The 24,596-nt window shown below is 41.3% G+C and overlaps 1 protein-coding gene and 2 pseudogenes across 2 annotated transcripts in view; 2 read left to right on the top strand and 1 right to left on the bottom strand.

Annotated features, from left to right (window-relative positions):
* Window positions 1-24,596, top strand: part of Kiaa1549l (KIAA1549 like) — a 216,710-nt gene that overhangs the window by 36,651 nt on the left and 155,463 nt on the right. For both annotated transcript variants that reach the window (XM_090347909.1, XM_090347908.1), the window contains exon 2: window positions 919-1,019. In XM_090347909.1, the coding sequence (XP_090204035.1) occupies window positions 998-1,019 (22 nt within the window). In that variant the 5' untranslated portion in view covers window positions 919-997. The remainder of the gene's footprint in view (window positions 1-918; window positions 1,020-24,596) is intronic.
* The window catches only part of LOC150052996 (10 kDa heat shock protein, mitochondrial pseudogene), a 68,047-nt pseudogene continuing 50,095 nt past the window's right edge, over window positions 6,645-24,596 (top strand).
* Window positions 14,535-14,631, bottom strand: LOC150052997 (U6 spliceosomal RNA; annotated as a pseudogene).

Raw genomic sequence — 24,596 nt, 5'->3', positions numbered from 1 at the left:
TCTTATTTCCAGCAACCTACTCAAAAAAGCCAAAGAGGTGTTGTGGCTCAAGTGGTAGAGTGCTAGCCTTGAGCACAAAGAGGCTCAGAGACAGTGCCCAAGTCCTGAGTTTAATACCCAGGACTAGAAAAAAAAATAAAGGAAACAAAAGAATATGAATTAATTAAGCCCATCAAGTCACATCATTCTCTTAGACCCTGCTCTAGGTAATATGAGGAAATGATCAACAATTAGACCTTGCTTCATAGAAACAACTGACTTTAAATTATTTCTTTTTTCTTTCTCTCCCCACTCCCCCTTTTGTTTATTCTCTGTTGACACTGTTTTTGATTTCTGCACACTCTGTTTTGTGTGTAAGTTAATCTGATTTGGGGAAGGGGAAGGGAATGACAGAAATGGTGGGACAAACCATGAACTAATACAACAGGGATACTCACCAGACACTGTGTTGGAAATGAACTTTACAGCTTGTGCAGAAGGGAGTCGGGAGCAGGGAAAGTGGGAGAAAATGAGGGAGGGGTAACACTGTTCAAAAAGTATATTCATTACCTTATATATTGTAGCCCCTCTGTACATCAGCTTTACAATAAAAGTTTAAACATTTTCAGGAAATGTAAAAAAGGTAGAGATGTGGAAGACATGGCTCAGCACAATTCCCATGCCCTCTGAGTATCCTCTGTCTAGTGTCTTGCTTATATTGCTTTTTGTTTGTTTGATTGTTTTTGCCAATCCTGGGGCTTGAACTCTGGGCCTGGGCACAGTCCCTAAGCTTCTGAACTTAAAGCTAGTGCTCTACCACTTGAGCCACAGCTCTGCTTCTGTCATTGTTTTTGTAATTCGTTGGAAAGTCTCATGGTCTTTTCTGCCTCGGCTGGCTTGGAACCATGATTCTCAGGAGTCATTGTTTTATCCTGCCAGGAGCAGATGCAGGGAACACAGAACAGAGCAGCAGGACTGGAGTCTTCCCGCCATAGAGCAGGCGGCATAGCCAGACCCCATGACTTGGAAGTTGGCTGAAGGTCAGTGGGAAGGGCCATGACGATGAAGGAAGTATTGGGCCTGATGAGGACACCACTCCTTGACTTCCTTTCTTTGTCCCCAAGCTCCTGTTGTGAGGGTGGCTTCAGAGAGGAGGAGAGGGAGCCAGCAAAACAGTGGGGGCAGGAGGTAGAGAGAATAAGAGAGAAGCTGGGTAACAACCGTTTAGTGAAATTTCACGGTGCCTTTCAAGAAGGAAATCAAAATTTATATTTAGGATTTGATTTTCATCCAGAAGAAACAGACAAGCTGCTTCATGTCAAGACTGTAAGAAAGAATGTGTGTCAGTTATTGAGAAGATATGTAATCAAGTTTGAAAGGAAGAACTGGTCATGCTCATTCATTCATTTACATTTACTGTTAAGAAAGTCTGTCTCGTGAGAAGGGAAGAGAACCCTGTCACCCCCAAAATAATTTTACACAATGGTTAAGAATGATAACTGGAATGCCTGGGCTCAGAGCCCCTGGCTCTCTTTCTTACTACTTGTGTAGTCATAAGCAGTCTGAGGATATAGTGCAAATAGCAAAGCGGTTGCCTAGTAAGTATGAGACATGAATTCACATCCCAGGATAGTACTCCCTAGAAACCCCTACTTCTCTTCCTTTTGATTATCTCATGTATTTTGTCAGTGATTACAAGCTGAATAGTATATATGCTCATGCCTCTATCTATCCATGTAACCATCCATCCATCCATCCATCCATCCATCCATTCATCCATCCACCCACCCACCTATCAATGTGTCCATCCACTCATCCACTTATTCACACACACAATTTTAGTGTCTTTGCTTTACTTTTCATTCATAGCACTAACCACTACTTGATACTGACTATTCTGTGCACGCGCCCGTGTGTGTGTGTGTGTGTGTCTGCTTGCATGCACAGTCCTGGGTTTGAACTCAGGGACTGGACACTGTTCCTAAGCTTCTTTTGCTTAAGTTAAGCTAGTGTTCTACCACTTGAACCACAGCTCTACTTCTGGCTTTCCTTTTTAAGTTTACTGCAGATAAAAGTCTCACCAACTCTCTGGCCCCGTTTGGCTTCAAACTTCAATCCTCATATCTAAGCCTCCTCAGTAAGTCGGATCATAGGCATGAGCCCCTGGAACCCAGCTGCATTTTATTTGTATTGCTTATGTCTTTCGTTAGAATATACTCAGGATGATAGAAACTTTGTGTTTATGTGGTTACACTCCTAGTGCCTAGAATATTGTTTGACACATCCTTCACATTTTAAGGGCTCAGTAACCATGTAATAAGTAATACAGGAGTGATTGAGGAAGTAGGAGATGTTAGGAAACATGTGATGTGCACTGACCTTGCCAGCGGAACTAGTCAAGGAAGACATTCAAGACGGAGATCTGTGAGAAGAACTAGAGCTACACAAGAGCATGGCCGCAGTTCCAGGTGCTGCTTACCTCTCTGAGGCCCAAAAACCCAAACTACCACCTCACCAGACAAAGGGAACATCTTCTAGCATCTGCTTTTATGCGATGATTTGTATGATTTAAAAAAATACATCTAAGTCAAGCACCAATGACTCATGCCTGTAATCCTAGCTACTCAGGAGGCTGAGCTGTGAAGATCACAGGTCAAAGCCAGCCTGGGTAAGAAATTCCTGAGACTCATCTTCAGTTAGCCACTAGAAAACCAGAAGTTGAGCTGTGGCTCAAAGTGGGGTAGCCTTGAGCAAAAGAGCTTAGGCCCAGAGTTCAAGCCCCATGACTAACAAAATAAAATAAAATACTAATTTAAAAAAATTGCACCCAAGGAAGATTTCTTCAGAAATATTAACTGAAATCAAGACATGAGAAAGGGTATCAATGTATGTGAAGTAATGTACCTTCCATCTGGCAGATGTAATGTAACCCTTCTATTAATTACAATAAAATTATATGAGAATGATTAAAAAAAGAAATATTAACTGAAAACTCTTCAGGTTGATAAATAGTCTGTCCAGCAGCTGTCATTGCAGACTCAAAAATTATGCACATCAGAGTTTTTAGTCTTTCCCATTATGGACCCTCGTCCTCTCCACTGTGTTTATCTTGTCCAATATGTTTGCTTGCTGCAGTGGCAAGACACTTAGTCTTCCCTGTGGAGTTGATGTGAGATGAGGTTTGGGGCATCTCTTTTGATTTGACAGTTTAAAAAAAATGTCAGATTGGTACTAAACAGAGCCATGGTTTGGGAGTAGAAGAGGTTGCAGGTCTGTGATGAAGATACTTTGAATCAGATGACATTTTTACTGCTATTCTCTAGGGCCTGCTTGAGATCTTCCTAGCTTATTATTTTCCTAGTGTGAAAGGCTGTTCGGAGACACGCAAAGGCTTTCCCGTGACTTCCTGCGTGTCCCTTTTCTGTGAACTTCAGGATGCAGTGAATAGCTCAGAGGTTAGATAAAACCTTCACAGTCTCTCAAGTATCACATTCATGAAACTCTTCCTCTGTGGCAAGCAAGTTTAAGTAATCTGAAATTATACATGCAATCTTTGAAAACCATTTCAGAGGAAGTAACTTGGCCCCACAAATTTTCACCAGTTGTCAATAACTCACAGGAGTTTTTCTGACTTAATCCATCTTTGCTCATTTGGTAATGCCTTGTTTCCCATGAAAGAATAAAGCTTCAGAGTTTACAGAGACAATGAAGTTTTGGTTTTGTTGGGAAAAAAATGGGACTTCAATTTTGATCCTAAATCAGAATAACAAATTAAGAGGGATTGCCTTTGGGTGGCAGGACTATGAGTATTCTTCTTCCTTCTACTTCTCATGTTATTATTTTACAGTGGAAAGGTTGCCAAGAAACTTTCTTGGGAATTTTGCTTTCAGTGTTTGGACTGTATGGGCTCTGTAGAAATTGCAGAATGCATCCTGATCTCTCATTCCTTTTTTCTTCTTTGGAATTTAAATGTCAGCAATGGTAGATTGAGTGACAGACTGTTAGAGCAGAGGAGGAATCTCACTTATTAAGCAGAACTTTTCTGAAGAAGGTTAACAGGGCAGAGGCAGAGCTAAGTAAATGAGACTACTGAGATAACTCAGGATGGGTGAGGTGCTAAGGAGCTGACATTTACTTCCTTTCCATCCTTCTCTTCCAGTGCTAGCAAAGAAGTCCAGAAACAACCTTTATTCTCACTCTTGTACCTCTCTATTGTTGGCAGTGGTGAGGCTAATCCAGTCTGTTTTATTCTGGCACACATCTGCCAGGCCTTTTGGCTGGTGCCTTTGAAGTTTCATCCTCTGACCTCTCACCCAAAGCACAAACATCAGGTGGTTTGTGGGACTATATCTGTGCTTGGATCAAGCTAGCCAGGTGACTATAGGACATATCAGATGAAATCCTAGATGTGGAATAAAAAGAAAGCATGCAACAGCTTTGAGAAAAGTGAGACAGGGCTGAAGACACATGTGTGAGAAGCTCCCTAGCTCACCACCTCCAGACCCTGATGTCTTTGGAAAGCATATGCAGGTAGTTGTGAATAGAAGCAGCCTTCAGCCATCCCAGCAGCCATACATCACGGGGTGTCTTGAGCAAGTAGTTATATGCAAAGCTGCTTCAGTGGCTTGATGGTGATGTGTCTTAGCGATGTGCTTGCAGCCACTTTTTCTGAGATGGTTTCAAGTTTCTCAATGAATTTGGTAAACTGAGACCTGAACACCTTGTTAAGTTATAACTTCAATTGCCTTGAAGATAAAGCCTAATAGGAGAACATTTCCTGATTTACAAGTACTTGGGGTAAAAAGGGGCAAGGATGGGCATTTGAACCACATTCAAACAATAAAGATATCTTAGAAAACCCTCTGGAGAGCTCTGTAAAGACACAGAAAATGGTGTTTTGCTCTATTTTGATGCTGCAAGCTCCAGCTCTACAGATAGCCCTACAGCACCAGGTCCTTGCTGGAAAGATCCTAACCTCCAAAAACTGTGTGTGTGTGTGTGTGTGTGTGTGTGTGTGTGTGTGTGTGTGTGTGTGTGTGTGTGTGTGTGTGTGTGTGTGTGTGTAAGGAGAGAGAGACAGACAGAAAGGAGAGAGAGAAAGGAGAGAGAGAAAGGAGAGAGAGAAAGAGAGAGAGAGAGGGAGAGAGAGAGAGAGAGGGAGGGAGAGAGAGAGAGAGAGAGAGAGAGAGAGAGAGAGAGAGAGAGAGAGAGAGAGAGAGAGAGAGAGAGAGAGAGAGAGAGAGCGCCTGCCTAAGCTTTGTAGGTACAAGCTGATTGTTTTCACAAGGATTCAGGAAAACTTCAATGTCCTTAACTGCAACAGCCTCAGTTGTGATGGGCAATAATACTTTTAAGATTTCTTATCTAATTGAGACACAGCTGTGGTGTGTCAGAATTCTGTCATGACTGCTTATTTAAATGACAAATCTGAGGGTCTCTTGGGTTAGACCTCCACTCCCCTTGTCTAGTCTCTAAATCTTCATCACTCTTTAAAACCCACATATGGCTTGAGCCCAGAGCACCCACCAGCCCAGGCACACTTAGGTTTGTAGTTCATCCCATTAAATTTGGCAGTTGTTGGTTGTTACATGCATGCACGGATGCATGTACAGGCTGGGACTAAGGTTTGAACTCAGGGCCTTGTAATCTTTTTCTCTCAATGCAGGCACTCTATTATTTGAGCCACACCTCTACTTTGGACCAATTACTAGTGGATTGGAGATAAGTCTTGTAGACTTGTCTGCCTGGCTGACTTTGAACTGTGATCCTCAGATCTCAGCCTCCTGAGTTGTTAGAATTAGAGATATGAGTTGCCAGGGCCCAGCTTGCAGCTATCTTTATTAAGGTCTTCTGTGAGCAATTCTTTTGAAGATTCAAAAAAGAAGACAACATGAATTTCCCTCAAGAAATCTATAACCCTAGAAGAGTAGATGTGATTCACACACAGGTGGATTTTAGAATGGAAAACAGGTATTGCCTCAGGGAAGACATCAAAGATGCATCTAAATCCAGCTATTTCCAAGAGGACATCTCACCTGCATATAAATTTATTAGCATCATATATGCATAAAGAAACATGTTATTTTGCTGAAGTTTCTAACACATGGCTATTTCCCTCTACAATATTTCTATATATTGCACATACTGTGGCAAAGATATCATCATGCATAAATGTCATTAAATTCCACTCACTCTCCATTTTGAGTTAATTTGTTTTGTAGCTGAAGGGTTATTCTGATCTTGTCCAGAAGACTGTAAACCAAGTGTCTCCTTGTAATAACTCCTTAGGGTTTTTTTTCTCTGTGAGCTGCTGTTCAGAATTTATCCCAACATAGAGAACAGAATTGCACAATCTAAAAAACAAAATAAATGAACAACAACAAAAACCCCTCATTTAAGTGCCTTTCATCTCCTTTGGATCAATCTCCAAACAGCCACTTCCTGCTTCCCTTAGAGTCCCAGAACAATGAATTCTTATTTACTAAGTGTCTTAGGCATGTCTTGTGTATTTACCTCAAATCCCTTATAATCTCAGATGAAGAAGTTGAACTTGAACTCCAGGCCTGCATGACTGCAAAAGCATGCTCTTCCAAGTGTGCCATGCTGCACGAAATCAAAGAGCCCAATACAAGGGTGTCCTTGCAGCAGACAGCATGGCTAGTGCCATGGCTGGACCAGCATTTAGGAAGTTTCTTCCTCTGTTTGACTGAGTGTTGATCAAGAGGAATATAGCTGAAACTGCCACCAAAGGAGGCATTATGTTTCCAGAAAACTTTCAAGGAAAAGTATTGCAAACCACAGTAGGGGCCATGGGATCAGGCTCTGAAGGGAAGGGTGGAGAGATTCAGCCAGTTAGTAAGAAAGTAGGTGACAAAGTTCTCCTAGAATACAGATGCACCAAAGTAGTTCTAGATGACAGGGTTATTTCTTATTTAGGGAGGGTGAGTGAATACATCACTGAAATAGCATCATGTGTAGCTGCCTCTTTCATGTAAGTTCTGACATCTTTCATCATGTACATAATTTCCATATCTCCCATTTATAATAAACTAGTGATATCCATTGTCTCTAAAATTTAATTTCACTGTTCTGACAGAAAACATTTCTAAATAAAAGATGTCAATGAATAGAAAAAGAGTGTCCCTTTGTTCAAAGAAAACACCATTAATTACCACCACAACATAACCCCAAACAAACCACAGAAAGTCTCTAAATATCCTAGGCTCTAAAATCTTCTCTTGGTTCACCTAGATCTCTCACACTGCTAATGCCTTCATTTCCCTGCCTTTCTCCTGTCTGAGAGGTGACATGGAAAGCAGAAACAGCAGACAAAGAAGACAACCATCAGGGCTGTCTTCCTACACTAGAAGTCCTGTGGTAATTGGCTGGTGATGAGTTGGTTTTACTTCCTGCTCCGTTGTTCAGCTGACCTTCCCCACTTCTCCCCCCTCCCCCCTGCATCCTTCTCAGTAGGTTTCCCTGCCTTACCCACATCAGAGCTTCCTGTTTTGCTAGGATCTGAAGACTGGGGAATATGGGTACAGATTGTAGTGTCGGTCCCAGGAGAATCTCTTCATGCATAGAAAGTCATGCACCCTTTCTACTCATGTACAGCCCTTGTTGGTGACTAGACATGGCCTTCATGCAGAAGTTAAAAAAGAAATCTTTTTCAGCTAGACTTGAAGGATCTGCTTATTTCTTTAGGAAGTCTATGTCCTGTGAGGTTCTCATGGAGAGAGGGCACTGCACTTTCAGGCTTAAGGCTGGATCCTTGCAAATGTCACAGCGTAGATAAAGCTATCAAGAGACAGAGAATATTGAGGAATGACCAAGCAGTGACAATTTGCTATCTCATAGTGTCTGTAAGGACAAGGGTCTCTAAATTTTTGGAGAATGTTTTAGTTTCTTGTTCTTTTCTTTCTTTTTTCCTCCTATTCTCTCTCCCCGACCCCTTACTGATGTTTGAATTCTAGGTCTTGTAGTTATTCTACCACAAAAGACATATTCCCATTGAGGGTTTTACTTTTGCTTTCTCCAAATCTTAGAATGACTTAAGAATGATTAGGACTATAAATTAATTGCTTAATAATTATTAAAGACTTGAAGGGAGCATCTAGTTAGTTGTAGGTTGACATATGAGCCTACGACAGTGTGATTCAGCTGCCTCTATAAGTTGATACACTCTTAGACACCTAGAAAAGGTGTCTAGACCCAGAGATATGATTGATCCCTTTCACTGGGAGATAAGATGCTGCTTGATTACTGAGTTCATTCCTGGAATGTCTCTTTCTGAAAGTTCTAGAATCATTCTTGTTTACTTTTCTGGGCTCGGAAAGTCAGAATTGTCAGGGGATGACTGGGATCTAATTCTCTTTCAAATCTAACTGAATGTGATCAAGGGAATGAGCTTTCAATCTGAATTCCTAACAAATCAGATTAAAAATAGCGGCCGGGAGTTTGGCCTAGTGGTAGAGTGCTTGCCTAGCATGCACGAAGACCCGGGTTCGATTCCTCAGTACCACATACATAGAAAAAAGCTGGAAGTGTTGCTGAGGCTCAAGTGGTAGAGCTCTAACCTTGAGAAAGTCCAAGGACAGTGCTCAGGCCCTGAGCTCAAGCCCAGGACTGGCAAAAAAATAGCTAAGAATATTAATCATTGTTGAGTATCTACAGTTTCTGTTTGGAGTAATATTTAACTTTGGAAATAATTTTAATTATGCATGCATTATATGAAAATAAAGACAAAATAAAGCACATGATTAATTCACCTAACCTCCGGCTGCTTTTTTCTAGATGAATGACAAAATAAGGAATACAAATCACAATAGTATATTCCCCCCTCAATTGCCTCTATTATTCTCTCCCTCCCTCCCTCCCTCCTTCTCTCCCTCCCTCCCTCCCTCCCTTCCTTCCTTCCTTTTTTCCTTCCTTCCTTCCTTTTCCACCTGTCCTGGGGCTTGAACTCAGGGTCTGGGTGTTTTCCCTTAGCTTTGGTGCTCAAGGCTAGTACTCTACCACCTGAACTACAATGCTACTTTCAACCTTTTCTGAGTAGTTTATTGGAGATAAGAGTCTCACAGACTTTCCTATATGGACGGACTTTGAGCCACTGTCCTCAGATCTCAGCCTCCTGAATAACTAGGGTTACAGGCATGAGCCACCAATACCTGACTTCCCTTTATTTTTTAACTTATATTTAACTGTATTCTATTTGGGGAAGCAAGTTATCCTGAATAAAAAGTTAAATGACAATTGAGAGCAGGAATAGCTTCCCTTTCAGATGAAAACTAAGACCCATCTACATGTAGCTATTATGCAACTTCTCAGCTTGGAATGGAGAAGTTAGTGGAGGAGGCTCTGAGTTGATGAAATAGATGTCAAGTGATCCCGGCATTAAAACAGAAGTTTATTGGGCTGGGGATGAAGCTCAGCGGTAGATCACCTGCCTTGCTGCCCAAAGCTGCGTAGGCTCTGGGTTCAGCCCACAGGACTGCACACTCAAAAACCCAAACCCTCCTGAAGCTTATGACAACTATATCCTCATTTGCCCCGATGATTCTTATTTTATGAACAGCTCTAACTAATTAAACTTTTGGCATTTCTGTACTATATTAAATCAAAGGTAAAAACTAAGTGTGGGGGGAAAAAGCTATCATGGATATCAGCAACTTTTTGAAACAAGGTAGGCAATAAATAAAAGTTAGGCAGACATTCTGATGGTAACAGGGCTTGACATTAATAGTGAGGCGACAGATGTGACAGAAAGCTATAAAACTCTGGGCCTGGGGTAGGTCTAAATAGTCCCACTGAGCTCAATGACCCTGAAAGCTCCATTGCATTACAGTGCATTATAGTAATTGATGTATTTCTCCTGAGCCTGAGAGCCCATGTTCGTAACAGTGACCCTGGAGCCTGCAGGAAAGATTAAATTATGCTCAGTAGTCACTGTTTAAGAAAGTACCTAGGTATATTGCATTTTTTTTATGAAACTATTTTAGAAAGACTTCTATCCTAATCTGCAGTGACATTGTTGTAGAAAGAATATCTTTTGCCAAAAAGAGAACAACAGTGGGAAAAAAATAAACTTTGAAAGCCATTTGGCAAAGCAAAGGTTTAGAGATTGCGCCATGGTTTGCCCAACATGCTTGGTTAGCTACAGGCCCCATTACCCATTTGAGAGGAGAAATCTCTCAACGGCCACCATAACAAATGCTATTGAATGGTATTGGCTAAAATGGTAGCCAAAATTTCATATGAAATAAAGAACCCAGTGCCTCAATTGAACCAGCTTTATTTCAAGTACTGTCTACCCACTTGTAGATAAGACTGCCATATTGGACAGTACAGATATAACAGTTTTACCACTGCAGAAAGTTCTTTTGGGATATTTTTTCCTTGAGAAAGTCAAGAGGGGATACAAATCCTATAGGCTGGCGTAGTTCATATGAGCTTTGAAGCAATTGTCAACTTATGCCTTTCAGTATTAGTTTTTATTGTTGTTTGGATATTTGGATATAGTTCTGTTAGAATCATAGAAAAATACTGAATCTTGATACTTGTTTCCTGAATGTAATATTTTTACAGAGTTTAGGGGTAGCCAGAAAAGTTATTTGAAATGTAGGTCTTCTGAATATATAGAAGTTTCTAGGAGAATCACAAAGGTCATAGTCTCTTGGATAATTCCATGCTAAGCAATTAGCTTACTTCTCTACCTATTTTTTCAGGACTCATTTTGCTAGATATTTATTGGAAGGAGTTGGGAAAAATTTTAACCAGGCCTTCCAAACACATTCAGGTGAAGCATCACATTTTACATTAGTAGAGGAGAAAAATGTTCCCCAGTTTAACAGTGACTTGGCCTGGTCAGGATAAAGAAATCACCTCTTTAAAAAGGCAGAAAAGGGGCCAGGAGTTTGGCCTAGTGGTAGAGTGCTTGCCTAGCATGCACGAAGACCCAGGTTCAATTCCTTGGTACCACATACATAGAAAAAAGCCAGAAGTGGTGCTGAGGTTCAAGTGATAGAGCTCTAGCCTTGAGAAAGTCCAAGGACAGTGTTCTGACCCTGAGCTCAAGCCCAGGACTGGCAAAAAAGGCAGAAAATCAGTGAATTATGGGGGAGATAAAGGTATTCAATTACTGGACTGGACTAAGGGGACTCCCCTGTAGTTGACTGATTGTCCCCATAATGAATGTAGATTGAAAATGAAGAGACAAGAAACTAAAGTTGGTTTAATGGGTGACTTATAATTTGAGCAGGGTACAAAATGGCTCTCTCAAATTGATGATCTAATTTATTTTCCCCCAAGGGCAGCTGATGCTATGTCAGAGGTGGGGGACAATACTCTATTACTCTTTAGCTGCCTGGTTATTTTATACATATGAGTTACTGAAAGTCTAATTGCTTTATTGAACAAGCTGAACTTGGTAGGGTGCAGGTAAGAGGCTGCTTTGCTCTTTACTATGTTTTTCTTCCCTATCCTTTAGCATTTCTAGCTATCATAAGATAATGTTCTTTTCCCCCTAGATGTTACAAATGCAGAATCTAGTTTAGGCTGGGAGTTTGGCCTAGTGGTAGAGTGCCTGCCTAGCATGCACAAAGATCTGGACTTGATTCCTCAGTACCACATACGTAGAAAAAAAAGCCGGAAGTGGTAGAACTCTAGCCTTGAGAAAGCCCAAGGACAGTTCTCAGGACCTGAGTTCAAGCCCCTGGACTGGCAAAAAAAAAAAATACCTCATTTAGTGCATCTATCTAATTTAAAACAATGGCCAGTCCCAGCTCTGGCTTTCCTTGACTTGGAACAGTTGGACATTATTTCCACTTCTTGCTCCTCTCACCTTTCCCTTAGCTACTGTAGGGAGGGTGTTTGGGGGGACTTAGGGGAGAAAAGTTAAAGATCAAGATAAAGAATAGTCTCATAGGCTACTGTATGAAATCAGCCCCTTCGAAGTTGATGGATGCGCAGTTGCTATCTGGTTGCAGGGTATTTTGAGGGTTCTTTGGGTCCCATCACTGAAACCTCTTGTTTCTTAAAGTGAGAAGAATTATGCAATTCCCTCTTCTAGGGCAGGGGACTGGGTACGTGGAAGTATAAGCACACTGGTAATGGTAATTCTCTCTGTAAAAGTATTTTTGATCGTTCAATGAATTCTCATGGGCTTAAGCTGGCAAAACTGGAAATTCAGTTTCTTAGTAAGTCTTGGGGGAATGGTATAAGATACAGGGTTTTGCAATCATCCAGAAACAAGGGCATACTAAATCCACTAGCACAATGATGTTCATTGCAGCACTATTTACCATAGCAAAGATATGGAACCAACCCAGATGCCCCTCAGTTTATGAGTGGATCAACAAGATGTGGTATTTATATACAATGGAATTCTATGCTGCTGTCAGAAAGAACAACATCACCCCATTTGTAAGGAAATGGAAAGACTTAGAAAAAATCCTATTAAGTGAAGTAAGTCAGACTCAAAGGAACATAGGCCCAATAGTCTCCCTCATTTGTCATAATAAATAGAAACCTTGGGCTCTCCTAGCAGAGATTTACAATAAAAGAAAATCTAAAGACATTAGGCCAAATAGTACAACACTAAATGTAAGGACCTCCAGGAGAAGGAAACAAAAACCATATAATGAGTGACTGTTGTCCTTAGTGTACTATGTTATCTCTCATCTCTTTTGCCATCCCTTGGTTATCTCATATTGTTACATTTTTTTACCTTATTATCTGATATATTTTATATGTGCTTAATTGGTTATTTGAAATTGGGTAGGGAAGGGGGGAAATCAAGATAAGCAGGGGGAGGGTGGGAGGGAAATGGGGACCATGTCATGAGAAAGGGTATCAATGTTTGTGAAGTTATGCACCTTCTATCTGGTAAATCAAATGTAACCCTTCTATTAATCACAATAAAATATTTGGAAAGAAAGAAGTGTACTTTTATATGACTTTTGTAACTGTAACCCTCTCTCTGTATATACCTTTATAATAACAATTAAAATGTATGAAAATTGAAAAAAAGATACAGGGTTTCGGTATCTGTTAGTGTTTTTCCCCTCTGGAATATCAATAACCCCAAGGCCATAGAAGCAGTATTTATTTATTTATTTAAAGTGTTCTGGGGCTTGAACTTAGAGCCTGGATGCTACCCCTGAGCTTCTTTGGCTAGTACAGCTAAAGCTCTACTTCTGGCTTTTTTTTCATATATTTTTATTGTAATTAATAGAAGGGTTATATTATATTCACCAGATAGAAGGTGCATTACTTCACAAATATTGATACCCTTTCTCATGTCTTGGTCCCCATTTCCCTCCCACCACCCCGCCCCTCATCTTTTTTCCCCCCTTCCCTATCCAATTTCAAATAACCAAATACGCATATATACAATATATCAGATAACAAGGTGAAATACTGTAACAATATGAGATAACCAAGGGACAGCAAAAGAGATGAGAGATAACATAGTACATTAAGGACAACAGTCACTCATTATATGGCTTTTATTTCTATATCCTGAAGGTCCTTTCATTTAGCATCATACTATCTGGCCTTATGTATCTAGGTTTTGTTCTATTGTAAATTTCTGCTAGGAGAGCCCAAGATTTCTACTGATTATGACAAATGAGGGAGACTATTGGGCCTATGTTCCTTTGAGTCTGACTTACTTCACTTAATATGATTTTTCTAAGTCTTTCCATTTCCTTACAAATGGGGCAATGTCATTCTTTCTGACAGCAGCATAGAATTCCATTGTATATAAATACCACATCTTGTTGATCCACTCATAAACTGAGGGGCATCTGGGTTGGTTCCATATCTTTGCTATGGTAAATAGTGCCGCAATGAACATCATTGTGCTGGTGGATTTAGTATGTCCTTGTTTCTGAATAATTGGGTAAATACCAAGTAGTGGAATTGCTGGGTCATAGGGGAGTTCTATGTTTAGCCTTTTGAGGCACTGCCACACTGCTTTCCATAGTGGTTGAACGACTTTGCACTCCCACCAACAGTGTAGTAGTGATCCCTCCTGGCCACATCCCCTCCAGCATCTGTTGTTATTAGTTTTCCTGATCCTGGCCATTCTAACTGGAGTGAGGTGGAATCTTGGAGTTGTTTTGATTTGCATTTCTTTTTTTTTTCTTTTTCCATATTTTTTTATTGTAATTAGTAAAAGGGTTACATGATATTTGCCAGATAGAAGGTGCATTAATTCACATACATTGATACCCTTTCACATGTCTTAGTACCCATTTCCCTCCCCCCCCACACCCCCCACCCGTCTTGGTTTTCCCCCTTTCCCTATCAAATTTCAAATATCCAAATACAAAGAAATTCAATATATCAGATAACAAAGTGAGATACTATACCAATATGAGATAACCAAGGGACAGCAAAGGAGATGAGAGACAACATAGTACATTAAGGACAACTTGATTTGCATTTCTTTTATGACCAGAGATGTCGAGCCTTTCTTTATGTGTCTATAGGCCATTCTTATTTCTTCTTCAGAGAAGACTCTCTTTAAGTCTTTGGCCCATTTTTTAATGGGAAAAAATATGTCCATGAATTTGCATGTCATCATTGTGCAGGGGCCATGCTAATCTTCTCTGTATCATTCCAATTTTAATATATGTGCTGCCGAAGCACTACTTCTGGCTTTTTGGGAGCTTTTTGGAGATAAGAGTCTTATGGGTTTTCTTGCCAGGGCGGGTTTTTAACCTCAGTCTTCATATCTCAGGCTCCTGATGAGGGTTACAAGTGTGAGCCACTGGTGCCTGGCTTCATAGATGTGACCTTTAACAACCTGTTATCAGATCTTCTGTACTTCTCAGCCAGTGGTGCTCTAATTCAATAACCTTCTCAGATGTGAACCCCATTTCCCACATCCAGGAGTTCATGATACTATAGCTCAGCATCACCATTGCCTTCAAGATCTAAGTCTATATTTGGAGACGAGATGGATCCATGTAAGTTCAGCCTGGAGTACAGGTCATCCACGCTCTCATGGGTGTTTCACAACATTCATTTAACAAACTGTGACACTATTGGATGTGTGTGTATGTGTGTGTGGGGGTGTTAGATTGTTCAGGGAAGCAAGGAAGAGTTCCTTGGGTAGTGATATCTTCTGATGTAGGTTTTGAAAGAACCAGTTGTACCTACAAAGGTACATGATACCATCCTTAGACTTGGGCACTAGGGGCCCTGCTTTGGCCCTCATTGTTCTCAGTGTTTCCATGATGTTATATAGGGTCAATGGACAAGGCCCACCCAGAACCCATGTCCTCCCTTCTGGAGTCTAGAACCTCCGTGAGACTCTGAGTATCTTGCCATTCTCTCTCCATATCTGTTTCCTTGGGTTTCATAGTCCTCAGGCTCTCCTCCTAAGAGCAAACTACATCACCATTGTTTACATGCTTAGGCTCAAAGACAATCAAGTGGCTGTCTGAATCAGCTGGACAGAGGACTTACAATGCAATACCCAATATCCATTATTGAGACAGGAATTGAATAAAGTTAGAGGTGAGAAAAGAAAGATAGGAGCTGAGCTTGGTGGCTCATGCCTGAAATCCTAGCTACTCAGGAGGCTGAGAACTGAGGATCATGGTTCAAAACCATCCTGGGCACTAAAGCACTAAAGACCACGAAATTCTTACTTCCAATTAACCACTAGAAAACCAGAAGTGGTGCTGTGGCTCAAGGGGTAGGGCAGTAGCCTTAAGCTGAAGAGCTCAGGGACAACACCCAGGCCCAAAGTCCAAGTCCCATGACCAGAAAAAAAAGGAAGGAAGGAAGGAAGGAAGGAAGGAAGGAAGGAAGGACAGACGAACGAATCAATAAAGGGTCAGAGTTAAGAGCCAAAGTGAAAATTCTGTCAGAAGCTTGACCTTCAGGTCATTATGAAGGAATCAGTATCAAAGTAAGATAAGGTAAACCTTATCATAACCTCTAAATATTTATGATTATGACATATGGGCTACCACTTGTACTCTTGCCCAAGTTCTACAAATGTTAGGAGTGAGTCGGAAGGTAAACATTAATTGGAGCGATCAGATGTCTTTAGGTAGAAACAATCCAGGAATCAGATGCAGTTCAGATAAAATCTGTAATTACAGGGAGCTGTGGCTTTGGTTGCAGGAAACCCTGGGCAGGGGCAGGGTCGAGGCTCTTAGATGCTTGCAGAGAGCTGGCCTGGAGAATCTCTGTTGATTGCCTCTGACTATAGGACTGATAACACTCAGAGGAGAGGCAACTGAAAGAGAGCTCTGAGGAGGCAAAAGGACAGGCGGTCCCTATGCAGGTATGGAGGCCTTCCTTATAATGGTGCCCTGATCATGTGACAGGGGTGGTGGTCAGGATGAGAGTTCCAGGTGATGGCTGGGCTGACCACTAAAAGCTTCTTGGAGATAGTGAGGAAGCATATAATTAGTAGTGTCAGTCTTGAAAGCCTTCCAAAATTTTGGAAAATATGGCACTTGAAAGTGACAGCTGGGATGGTAAGAGTAACAAGATGAGGTGTTTCATGCTTTTGAATAACATTTTTAAATTTACATTGCTGTTTTAGAATTTTTTATTTAGTTTTTAGATTGTTATTATAAAGGTGAGGAGGCACAGAGGGGTTACAATTATGTAAGTCTGGTAAAGAGTACCTTGCTTTTTGGATAATGTCATCCTTTCCCTCCTTCTCTTCTTTCTTTTTTGCCAGGACTGGAGCTTGAACTCAGGGCCTGAGCACTGTCCTTGGGCTTTTTCCTCAAGGCTAACACTCTGCCACTTGAGCCACAGCACCGCTTTCAGCTTTCTCTATGTATGTGGTATTGAGGAATCGAACCCGGGTCTTCATGCATGCTAGGCGAGCACTCTACCACTAGGCCAAACTCCCAGCCCCTCTCTCCCAGCTTTTCCTTCCCATTCCCACCCACAAGCTTTATAGTAAATTTTCAACATGCTATCCAGTGAGCACTACTGCCGCAGTTGTCCCTCCATTTCTGTGCCTCCCTCTACCCTCCCAAAGATAGATGAATGAACAAACAGAACAAAAGGGAAAAAAATAATAACAGCAAAAAGGATGAAAACCTCTTGTTTTCATTTTGTAAGCCCCCTCATTTTGATTGCAATTGCCAGCTGCTATGCAATAGGCTTTTAAAAATAACTATATTTATAAATGTGGGCATAGGGATGTCAGGACAGAATGTATTTCAATTGTGCAGAAGCTGGAATTGATCCTAGGAAAGCAATCCTGAGCTTTCCCCAGTTTGGGCAGCCCTTGGACTTTGACCTTGCTGTAGTGGGTGGAAGGTGTCAGCCTATATTCGTTTGGATCTAATACTTTGAACCCATTTCTTCAGAGGTCTGCTTTTTGTCTTCATGCATGTGTTTGGGGAGAGGAAGTGTGAGTGTAAAGTCTTTCTTAAGTGTGGTTTGTGTCAACTACTTTGGAAATGATTACACATTTGGAGCTATTACTTGACAGATCTGCCACCTAATGTCACATTGCCTTTGGCCACCTCTTTGTGCACAGTCTCCCACAAGTCCTGTCTTATCATGCTCAACGGCCACAATGTATGAGCAGCATAAAGTGTTATTTCTTATTTGTCACCATAAAAGGAGCAGGAAGTTAAAACACCAATGTCCTAGAGGAAATAGCAAACTAATTCTGATTCATGGCCTCTATCTGCACCATCCATCAGCCCTTTTCTTTGCTTGTGAAAATAGTCTTCTACCAGTTGTTTTCATCTTTATTTCTTTTCCCAATAGCAATTTACAATGTATCTTTTGTTGGTGGTGGTGGTGGTTGTGGGGCTTGAACTCAGGGTCTTCACACTCTACCACTTTGCCCCAGAGTGCCATTTGAAGTTTTCTGGTGATTAACTGGAGATGAATCTCATGGACTTTCTTGCTTTGAACTGCTATCCTCAGATCTCAGCCTCCAGAGTAGCTAGTATTATAGGTGTGAGCCACCAGTGTCTGGCCATAACGTATCCTTTATGCTTCTCACTATCCTCTGTATTTATCATGAGTTTGGGAGCATTCCACAATCAAAGAGAGTGATGAAAATGTATGAGTACTCACTCACCATTTGTCCAGGCAGGTATTAAACAGTACCAAGTGATTGCTGGCCTTAGGAAGACTGTTGTTCCAGTGGAAAGGAAGTCAAAATTCCCGCTTGTCAATAGTACAACTTGGTGGGAAAGAGGTGGGGAATAAGGAAGGTGAGCTTGCATGCAGCTGCTTTTGAGGAGCTCAAGAACTGATCAGTCTGTCTCACTGCTGCCTGGCCTTGTGAGGATGGGGAGGAGGGGAGGACAAAATTCTGTATGACAGGACTTACATGGTGTGTTCCATATGAAGAGTTAATGGTCCTACATGTATCAAAGCCATTGACTAGTCAAATAGAGTAATATATGTATGTATGTATATATAAGCATATGTTACATATACATACATACATATGCTGACATGTTCAATGTTACCCCTCGCTTGCTTGAATATGAGTATGTCCTTTGAATTTGATAGGCTGGCACATATACCTGTGAATATGTCTATATTTGTCTTTCTGTTTGTCACAGGGAGATTTATGCATATTGGAGAGGCTGTTAGCCTCAGGATTGTGCATTAATTAAAAGTAATTTCCCTGTCTATATTCTTCTCTTAAATAAATACATAAACAAGAATCCTTTTAATCACATTTTGCTGTTTCACAAAACTTGGTGCAGGCATGGGAAATGGGGTTCTTGCTCTTTGCTTGGGGTGTTATTAAAATGAATGTGTGTGTTTACCTGCACAGTAAAGCATTCTGGGAGGCTGTGCATGGTTATTTCTGATGGTTGGACTATAGGATACTTCCTCCCCTTATTTATCTGCATTTCTTTCCGTGAAATTGCTCCGCAGAGGTACCTATAAATAGGCCAAAGTAGCATTGCAATTGAATTGGAGAGCTGATTTATAGATATAATTCTTTGTGTCCAAAGAATAATCAGCTGTCTTTCTATTTTCATAAGAAATAGACTTTTTTCAGTAATGAAAAAAGCCCTAAGCATTAAGATAATTTAGTAAGGAGGAAGATAAATATTTAAATAGGACTTTAGGCTAACAAGTATCAGTAGTGCAGCAGACACTGTGTGCAGGTCCCCCTCAGTGTAACTCCTATGCCTGGTAGATGACTTCATCCTTATTTTATAGACGGGGTACAGAGGCTAACAGCTTGCACAGGGTGTCGTGACAGATGAGTGCCGAGTTGAGTGTGAGCAATTGCAGGACTCTAGAATTTGGTTCTTTGTGTATATGAGACTGTCTCTCTCAGCACACAGCTAGCATCCAGCCTCACTGAGATCTTGTAGGTGTTTTCTGCGACCTTGTGGTTGCTTTGTCCCCGAGCATTTCACTCTAATTCATGCCTCAATAGCAGAATGGCTCACACCTGGGTAGCCTTTTCTCCCAAAGAGGGTGAGTGTTACTATTAACACTGGCATAAGGGGAAAAACATCTGATCCAGGTAATTACATTAGGCAATATTTTGCGAGTGCGCCCTATGAGTTAATGTACCAGGTCTTTGATGTGAATTGCCTCACTGTGGTTTCATAACAGCCCTAGGAGGTAGGTATCAGTAGGCTATTTTTGCAGATACAGACACTGAGGCACACATAGAGGCTCACATCTACCTGTGTAGATTTCCTGGATACCATCACCCGGTCAGGCAGTCATCCAGCTAGTTTTAGGGTGTAAGCAGTATGGAGAAGCATGCTCCAGAGCCATGCTGAAGAACATCTGTTTCCTTTTTGCTGGTTCATGGTGGCTAAGCTTTTCCCATTTTGGAGCCAGAACCACAGAGACTGCTGGAAGAGAAAGTCTGTATTTAGTACCAAAGAGTATCTGAATCATTTAGTGTCTATCCAATTCCTAATTTGTAAAAAGAAGGCTGGATGGATAGAATTTATCAATCAGCAGAGTTCTTCACTCCAGAGTATTTTGAGCTGGCAAATATCACTGTTTCCAGTAAAAAAAATTTAAAAAAAAAACACCAAATGGAAATCAATGATATTTAGAGAGAATAATTTAAAGAGCATATTTTCTTCTATTTTAGATATCTTTAGTTTGATTCATGTGTCATAGTAGACTGTAAAATGAGATTCTTGAACCTATGTGATCTTAGTCATGGAAAACTGTCTTTATTCGGCTGTGCTTATAATTAGCCTTCTACTTACGTTCAAAAGTTTCAACAAAATCATCTGAAATATACCATTCATGTAATATGTACAAGAAAAATTTTCTCTTGGGTTTTACATAAGGAAAAGCCTTTGCTTTCTTGAGAAGTTACTTTTTTCTCTCTCTAACTAATCAGAACCTTTGGCATCAACCCATCACTGTCTTTATCATATCTGTAAGAAAGACAGTATATTTAGTGACTCTGGGTGTCTAACTGCTTGGGTTCAAAATTGAATTCTTCCACTCATTAATCAAAGACCTTCAGGGAACTTCATCTTTTAGTTTTTGTATGTGCGAAATGGAATCAGTCACACCAGGCTTCTATGATTCTCAGCTATACCTTTATGTCATTTTTTAAAAAAATCATGGCTTAATTGGCAGGTTTTTCTTTCTTAATTATGTCTCACATTCAGTAAAAATATGGCACCTCCCTCACTGGGTTATTATAGGAAAAAAATATATGTCACATGACATGTGACTACCGTGAAATATCATTCCCATCTGCTTCACCCTCCGTCTCAGGAACCACACATATCTTCTCTGCTCTTGTCAAGCATTCCCGCATTTCCCCCTTTTATTTCTAGTTTATTCATTTTCTTTCATTTGTCTCTTTTGAATGCCAGTGTAAATGAATTGCCAAAAAAAAAAAAAAGTAGATGGTGTTTCAGATGCAGGAATAACCACCACACCAGGGGCTGGGCGTGTGGCAGAGTGGTAGAGTGCTTGACTAGCATGGAAGAAACCACGGGATCAACTCCTTAGTACCATATTAAAAAATAATAATAACCACCACCACCACCAGTTGAAACCACCGAAAATAGCAGAGAATAAAATGACCAAACACCAGCCTCTAGTACAGAGGCCATGCCAGGTGACAACACCTACCCCTGTAGCATGGGAAAAGGAAAACTCTGTTTAGCATGTTTTCAGGCGAATCCCAGGGGCATCCTTGAATGTAGAGTTTCTCAATTGCCCTTGGCTTAATTGAAGATAAGAGTCTCATGGGCTTTTTTTTTTTTTTTGCCTAAGCTGGTTTTGAACCACAGTCCTCAGATCCCAGCCTCGTGCTGAGTAGCTAGAATGACAGGTGTGAACCACCAGGGATTGCCTTTTGTGTTTTTTATATTACTCCCTGTGAGTGCCTCATACGTGGTTTACCTTTTTTGTTCTCTTAAACAAGTATTTTACATTTCTGCCAAGTGATGGCTCTGTAGCTGTTTGGTTGGACAATTATTAATGAGGAAGTTAAAAACCCATTCCTACGGGGTGCCAGTGGCCCACGCCTGTCATCCAAGCTATTCAAGAGGCTCAGATCTGAGGATCGCAGTTCCAAACCGCCAGGGGCAGTAAAGTGTGTGTTAACTGCCAGAAAACTGGAAATGGTTTGGTGGCTCAAAGTGGTAGAAAGCTAGCCTTGAGTGCAAAGAGGCTCAGGGACAGTACCCAGGCCCTGAGTTTCAAGCCTGAGGACCTGCAAAAGCAACAAACAAAAGCACCTTATTCTTTTACTCTGCCTTCAGCACAGTTCTAGAATCTCTACCTGATAGTTTTTCTCTCCTTGTGCTGTATTTCTGAAGCTCTATGCTGAGGCCTGCTGGGAGGGACCCAAATAAATTGAAAAGGGTGGAGACATGTTGGTTAGTGCCTACCCTGTGCCATACCCTTGCTTGGCAGTTGACATACACCATCTCATTTGGTCCTTACAGTAATTCTATGATCCGGTATTATTATCTTCCTTCCACTAATGCAGAAATCATCTGAACATGGTTAGCTAAACATGTTTGGTATCACACTGTCAGTGCTGGGTCTATGAAGTTCAAACTGGTTCCATAGCCCATAATCTTTCCGTGAATGCCTCACAGAGGCCTTGTTGTTTTCTGTCATTCATTCATGCATCCTTCCTTCTGTTCACTTGGACCCTCAAGCATTCATTCAGTCAGCAAACTTCATTAATTATCTAAGTGTCAGGTGCTGTGCTGGGCCCTGAAGATATGAAAATGGTCAGGGCTCTGTACGCTCTCTCATATCCTGGTAGAAGATGCAGACAAGGCAACAGGGATGTGTCATGGCAGGAACGACCGGAACTGTGAGGGGTGGAAGGGGGAGACTGCATTTCTTTCTCTGAATGACTTTGACCTTGCTCATATGCATTAGTATTTTCATCTCCTTGTCCCTGGGGTGTTTCTTGGTGTTCATTCTCCCTGCTGTGTGCCCCCCACTCACATGTGTGACCCAGGAGGGACATTTGCACACTTTTCCAGCCTACTGGAGATGTACCTGTCTCTTCTGTTGGCCTAAAGTGCCTTATAGGCAGGCAGGAGCTTGACCTTGTTCTGTATTGATGCTCAGTGGCTGGCATCTGAATGGCATAGAGAAGGACCTTAATAAACATTACTGAGTGAGCAGATCATAAATTCATATGCCAATAGGAAGCAAAGAGAAGCTATACTTTTGTGCCCATATGCATTAAGAAGTGATTGGCTCCTTTCTTCCATTTTTTTGTGGCTATGTTTATTGAGTTCTGCCTGAAAAGCAAAGCCATGCAAAAGTAGTAGCTGAAAACTTGGAGAAGTATCAGCAGTCAGAGGAGGAGGACAGAGGTGGGAAAGGCAGTCTACAATTTATGGGGATAAAGATGTCTATATGTTGTTCTGTAATAAACTGTGTTGTGATTAATGAGAAGGAAATAAAGCTCAAGGATGCTGAAATGCCTCTGTGGAAAAGCATGGGTGGCAGAGATAGTGACAGTGGACTGAAGGGATTGCTGAAGTAGAGTCTGAAGAAGGATAAGGGTAATCCATGCTGGATTATGCCAATGGGAAGGGCCAGGTGGGACTCCACCAGTTTACTAGATTTACATGATTGCTGTAGAAGTTCCACACGGACGGGAAAAAGTCAGTAAGGCCCTAGATATAGAGTCTTGGCTACCCGTGGAGCAGTTTGTCTGGGCTATCTTGATTAGACTCAAGGCAGAATCCCCACTATCGTACTTCAAGAACTGTAGTGCCAATTTGTATTTGATCCATGTTTCTTTTTCATTGGGGCAATATAGTAAATTTCATTTTCTTTTTTCATTTTTTTGGCCAGCTCTGGGACTTAAACTCAGGGCCTGAGCTCTGTCCTTGGATATTTTCAAGGCTAGCGCTCTACCACTTGAGCCTCAGCACCACTTCCAGCCTTTTCTATGTATGTGGTACTGAGGAATTGAACCCGGGTTTTCATGCTTGCTAGATAAGCACTCCACCACTAGGCCAAACTTCCGGCCCTAAATTTAATTTTCTATTTCTAAGTCAGTGTGTGTGTGTGTGAAACTCAGGACCTCACACATTCATGTGATTTCTTTTGCTTAAGGTTAGTGCTCTATCAATTGGGCCATACCTTCCAGTTCTGGCTTTTGCTGGTTAATTGGAAATGGAAGTCTTATGTATGTATTTGTCTGTCCTGGCTGGCTTAAGATCATAAACCTCCTATTTTAGCCTGCTGTGTAGGTGTGAACCACTAGAACCAAGCTTCTAGATCAGCTTTAAAGAAAGTCTACTGTGGGTGAGAGATGACTTTAGCTTGAGAATACAGGAAAAAGATAACACTGGCACCATTCAGTGGCAAGTGTAATCCCTGGAAGCCTGGCGTGCTTGCCTCACTTCCTCTTGGAATTCTGGTAAGTGATAAGGTAGGAAACTGCAGTTAAAACTAGACATCCTGTAATCCTAGCTACTCAGGAGGCTGAGATCTGAGGACCAAGGTTCAAAGCTAACCTGGGCAAAAAAGGACCTGAGACTCTTATGTCCGATTAACTTGAAGAAAATAGGAAGTGTGGCTTGGCTCAAGGGTAGGGCGGTAGCCTTGAGCTGAAGAGCTCAGGGAAAGCACTCTGGCCAAGCCCAAGCCCCATGACCCACAAAAAAACAAAAACAAAAACAAAAACACCAAGAGAGCTAGGTACCTGTGGCTCACACCGACAATCCTAGCTAATCAAGAGGTGGAGATCCCAGGACTGAGATTTGAAGCCAGTGTGGGAAAGGAAAGTCCACAAGACTTTCTAATTAACCAGCAGAAAGCTGTAAGTAGAGGTGTAACTTAAGGGGTAGAGCAGGAGCCTTGAGTGAAAAACGCTAATCAAAGCCTGAGTTCAAGACCCTGTACTGGCACTTACGAAACAAACCAACAACCTTGTTTTCAGAGCTGCTCAGAGTAGGACACCGTTTGTAGCTTCTCTGTCATTAATTCACTGTATGTAGCTTTAGTCTTTTCCAGACAGCCACATTTTTCCACTGACAAAACATTTAATTCTCAGTGACATTTCTCCATCATTATAAATAGCAGGGAGTTTTTAATCATTTTTTAAGTACCAAAGCTTTCTTTGCCCAGGGGGGCTGTAGTTAGTTTGAGCAAAGCAATTTGGATTCTGA

Source organism: Megascapheus bottae, chromosome 16 (genome assembly GCF_031878675.1).
Source record: "Megascapheus bottae isolate mThoBot1 chromosome 16, mThoBot2.hap1, whole genome shotgun sequence".
NCBI classification, from domain to species: Eukaryota; Metazoa; Chordata; class Mammalia; order Rodentia; family Geomyidae; genus Megascapheus; species Megascapheus bottae.
This window is presented reverse-complemented; position numbering and strand designations above follow the sequence as displayed.